This window comes from Alligator mississippiensis, chromosome 11 (genome assembly GCF_030867095.1).
Source record: "Alligator mississippiensis isolate rAllMis1 chromosome 11, rAllMis1, whole genome shotgun sequence".
NCBI lineage: Eukaryota > Metazoa > Chordata > Crocodylia > Alligatoridae > Alligator > Alligator mississippiensis.
The window spans coordinates 49,244,929-49,250,153 of record NC_081834.1 but is presented as its reverse complement, the minus strand read 5'-3'; the positions used below and the strand labels follow the sequence as shown (position 1 = coordinate 49,250,153).

The window sequence follows — 5,225 nt, the reverse complement described above, 5'->3', positions numbered from 1 at the left end:
GATCCTTTCTCTTATACCGGCATAACCTAGGAATGGGAGGGTGGGGAAGAAATCCTAGGTGAGGCGGGTAGGGGACATAACTCATGAGGAAAGAGTGAAGGACCCGGACTTACTTAGTCTAGAGGAGGGGAGACTGAGAGAGGAGTTAATAGCAGCCTTCAACTACCTGAAGTGGGTTCAAAAGAGGATGGAGCTGGACTGTTCTCAGTGGTGGCAGATGACATGGCAAGGAGCAATGGGCTCAAGTTGCAGCAAGGGAAGTTTAGGTTGGATACTAAGAAGAACTTTCTCACGAGGAGGGCAGTAAAACACGGGAACAGGTTACCCAGAGAGGTGGAGAAGCTCCATCCCTGGAGGTGTTTAAGACCCAGGTAGACAAAGCCTTGGCTGGGATGATCTAGTTGGGGTTGGTCCTGCTTTGAGCAGGGCCTTGGACTAGATGTGACCTCCTGAGGTCCCTTCCAACCCTAATTATTTTATGATTCTATGATATTTCACCTGCTATATTTAATTAAAGTTAAACATACATATAATTACTTCTAATTATTACATCTACTAGCAGTGCTACTAGGGAGATGTATTTAATTTCATTTAGATTTTTTAACTGAAAACAAGTTACTATATGATAATTATGCTGTGGAAAAGAGGCAGATAAGATTATTAATTATTTGGTCCTTGCAATATTAATGAACACAGAAAATTCCTGCTAGGATCTCTATATACATTGATGCATTTCAGAAAAATTGAGGAGGAAGAGGAAATTCTTGCTTTTAAGGAGTAAAATCCTGGCTCTACTAACATCAGTTACAAACTTCCCATTCATTTCAATTTGTCCTGGATTTCAAACACATATGAAATCCTGGATGGATTGAGATGAATGGAAATGTTGTCATTATAATGTATCCATATTTACATTCATAATACCACTTAATGCATTCTCATTTCTAATGCCTTTCAAACCCATCCAGCAGAAGGGACGTTTTGTTTAAATTACTCCACAGCCCTGTGTCCCACAACCAGGAAAGGAGGAGCGAGGCTTTCACTTCCCCTTTTTTCTACCTTTGCAGTTTATGAGCCTCCGTTCACCTTCTGTGCCAACATGCAGCTGCACAGGTACAGAGCGGCAGAGAGTAATACTTCTATTTTCTGAATACGGATTGTGTTGGTGCTGTACCTGTAGCGCTCAAATGAGACCCCACACAGGGTATTTGGCATTGTCACATGGTCACTCACTAGACATTTTTGGAATGAATACATAAATTGAGTGGGATCCCCCTAAATTGTTCCGCACCCTAAAATCATTTATGTTAATGGAAATGCTGATGGACATATTTTGTATTAATTATGTTTCAATAGTCTTTTAGTACACACAAGATTATTTGCTTGAAAGTAGTAGCAAAATGAAAAAAACATTAAAATAATATCCAAATGTCAAGTTTTCATTAAAACAGCTTTCCATCTTTAACCTGCTTCTGTCATGTACTTTATTTGTTCTTCTCCATTTATATCCCTATATTTGATATTATCTAATCCTTATGATTTACTGAACATCTGTTTTGGTTGCCAAAGTTGCTCTGTATTGATTTTCAAAAAAAAGCTGAGTACCTGCCCCCCCAAATTCACATGTATTTAAGGGGTATCAATTGGAGCACTTGAATAGTAAAAAACTAAAGCTAAGGAAAATCTTCTATTAAAAGCATATATGGTGGCACACTTGCTTTTAATGCTTAATAGAAAGTTATAGCTTTCCATTTTACTTCCAGAGTAAAATTACTTGAAATGATTAACATATAGCCAAATATTCTGTTAAAAAAATTCAACCTCCTCCACCCATAGCTCCGGGCATTTCTGGCACTCTTGAACCTACCTCATAATTTTAGATTACAGTGCGCAGATGTTTTCACTGTATATTCCCTCAAATATAAATTGTCCCACCAGAACGGCCGAACAGATGGGATAATGCACAGAGAGGGATTTTAGCATTTATTTATTAAATGCTGAGGTGTTGGGAAAGAGAGGTTTTCTTCACACCGCCGTGGGCAGTGCTTGAGCTGCCCTCTCAAGCTACTCCTCCTCCTTCTAGTGATAGTGGTGAACACAATCGGGCACTTGTCCACGTGACGGGGGCGTTTATTCGATGCCGCCTAAACTGAAATGTTGAAGCATCGAATAACACAGTGAGGACTAAACCGTTTGTATTTTTTCTGTCATGTTATGGTGATGGGCCCTACCCTTTTTTTATTTTTGTCAAAGCTGGAGCCTGCTCACGGCAGGGGGGTGAGCTGCCAGCGGGCCAAGCAGCCCCTGAGCTGGACGGGGCCCTGATCCTTCCCTCCACAGTGGTGCCACCTTCAGGGGCCACTGGGCAGGCTGGGAGTGGGCCGGGTGCTACTCTAGCTCAGAGGCATAACCTGACCAGATGCAACTCTTCTCCGAGCCCGCCGGGGTTTCCAGCTTCCCGTGCACTGTTCCCTTCACTTCCCGCTGCCTGGGACCACCTGAGAATGGGCTGGCTTGCACATGGGGCAGCATGGGACACAGCAGGAGGGCAGTTGGGTGTGCTGGCACGTGGAGAAGGTGGCAGGGATGGTGCACGGGGCACAGGAAGCCTGAGAGGGCTTGGGGAAGCTCGGGCTCGTTGGGCTTCTAGCACCTTGTGCACCATCCCTGCTGCCTTCTGCAGTGGCCAGCACACCCTGCCGCACTCCTGCTCTCTCCCCGCACTGCCCCAGGGTCAAGCCAGCCTGTTCCCAGGTGGTCCCAGGCAGCGGGAAGGCAGCGGGAAGACTGCATGGGATGATGGATGCTCCAGCAGCAGGGTGGCCATCATAGAGGTCAGTCTAGTTGTCCTTTATCCTCTATTGATATGAAACCAGATGCCTTTATGTCCTCTGTTTCTCTCTTCAAGAGTATCAGAAAACCAGAATGCCCTCTATGATGGCCACCCCACCCTACCCTACCCTACCCTACCCCACCCTACCCCAGCTCAAATGCAGCACCTGGCTGAATTCAACTCTTCCCCAACCCTGATCTGGAGCAGCACCTGGCTCATTAGCACCCTGGCCTGGCAGCCCCAAAGGGCACTGCACTGCAGGGGGAAGGACCGGGGTCCCCAGGATCTCATGGGCTTCTTGCCCTGCTGGTAACTTGCCTCCCAGACACGGGAGAAGCAGGCAGTCTCCACCAAAAAAATAAAGGATCAGGTGCCTGCTGAAGGAAAAAGCAGCAAGGGGCCCAATCCTCTTTCTCTGAAGAGCCTGTCCGCCTTCCTGCGGTCATGGGGTAAACTGAAAGCTGCATCATTGCAATTTGTAAAGTTGCAGACTAAACTACATTTGTATGTAGTTTAGTTTCCAGCAATGCAAAGTCATTTAAAACCTCCAAAGGTCTTGCATTTGTATATTGTGACACCATTAAGCCACAGAAAGTGACATTTGTCATCATGTGCACATGTTAATGGCATCACATGTACAAGTGCCAAAGTTATCTCTGCTGAAATAAAGAAAGATTAACCTGGGCATCTTAAGGAATTATGCTCCCTGAATCAAGGCCGCACACTCAGTGTGTGCTGACTTCTGCATTGCCATGACAGGGCTGCAACCGGTACCGCAGTGAACTGGATTAAACCTGGCTCTGGTGTCTCCTGACAACACTGCAGCTCATCCCACACCTGCAACATATGTATACCAAAAATTAAATCACTGCAACTCCACCTATCAATGGGCTTCCAGCTACATAATGCAAATCCTTAGATAATTAAATTACATGTTATTTAACAATCTTTAGACTAACTAAACACAATTTCCAAGGAAATGAGCCAGTGTATTTTATCAACCTTCATGTCTGGGATTTCTTTCACAGGAGGGACAGCCCAGTGACTGCCTCAGATCCCACTAGCGTTACCCAGTAAAAAGTGTGTGCATATCCCACAAAGCCTTGTTCTTCCCCACTGCTTCAGGCCCAGCCATGTAGAAGAGGAAATGGAGACACAAAATGCAAGTTCACCAACAGAATTTGTTCTGCTGGGACTCCTGCACCACACCAAAGCTCACTCCTTTTTCCTTGCCATCATTTTGCTTGCCTTGGTTACTGCCGTGTCTGGGAATACTCTCCTGCTCATTCTAATCCAGGTGGATTCCTCCCTTCACACCCCCATGTACGTCTTCCTCAGTCAATTGGCCTTCATGGACATCTGTCAGAGCCTGATTGTAGTCCCCAAAATGTCAGCAGACTTTCTGACCCCAGGAAACCCCATTTCTCCAGCTGGCTGTGGGGTTCAGATTTTCCTCTCACTGACAACGGGAGGAGCAGAGTGCCTCCTTCTGGCAGTCATGTCTTATGACAGGTACGTAGCTATTTGCAACCCCTTGCAATACCCTCTCCTTTTGAGCAGGAGAGTCTGCCTGGGCCTGGCAGCTGGGGCCTGGGTTGGGGCAGCTGCAAATGCCTTGATCCATTCAGTTTATACCATGCATCTGCCCTACTGTGCTTCAAAAGCTATTGACCAATTCTTTTGTGAAGTCCAATCCCTGCTGAAACTGTCCTGCTCTGACACCTCTCAATATGAGACTCTGGTATTTGTGAGTGGCATTGTGCTGCTCCTCATCCCTTCTTCCATCATACTTGCCTCCTATATTCACATCCTCTCTACCGTCCTGAGGATGAAGTCAACCAAAGGACAGCAGAAAGCTCTGGCCACTTGTTCCTCGCACCTGACTGTGGTGGGCATGTTTTATGGTGCTGCCATCTTCACGTACATGAGGCCCAATGCCCCTCGCTCACCAAAACAAGACAAGATGGCCCCTGTGTTTTACACCATCGTCACCCCAGTTCTGAATCCACTCATCTACAGCCTGAGAAACAGGGATGTCTTGAGAGCCCTAAGGAAGCTGGTTATGAAATGCAGAGTTCTCCAGCAAAACTGACAGGACTTGGTACTGGATGGGGTCAAAGTTGATAACGCTGCTGCAAGGGTTTTCTGGAACATTTAGGTGGTGATTGTATTGTAAAAAATAGCTTACCTGGCTAATGGTCTACATCCCACTGGAAATCAGGGGCACAAAGACTCTCCTATCACACATTGACTTTGGAAGTAGTTTCAAGACATCGTCCCCACTACTATAGGCCATTTATCTAGGCATAGTGATTAGTAACCTTTTGCTTGTGAGCACTACAGCTTACAACCCAGGCATGGCTGTAAGATCCAAGTCTTTCCCCCTGGAGTG

General features: G+C 46.0%; 1 protein-coding gene across 1 annotated transcript; it reads left to right on the top strand.

Moving 5' to 3' along the window:
* Positions 1–3,980: 3,980 nt before the first annotated feature.
* On the top strand, positions 3,981–4,925 carry LOC102567808 (olfactory receptor 2T27-like). The gene has a single exon (XM_006276911.3). It carries the CDS (start codon positions 3,981–3,983, stop codon positions 4,923–4,925), a length of 945 nt encoding a protein of 314 aa, XP_006276973.3.
* Positions 4,926–5,225: the final 300 nt, after the last annotated feature.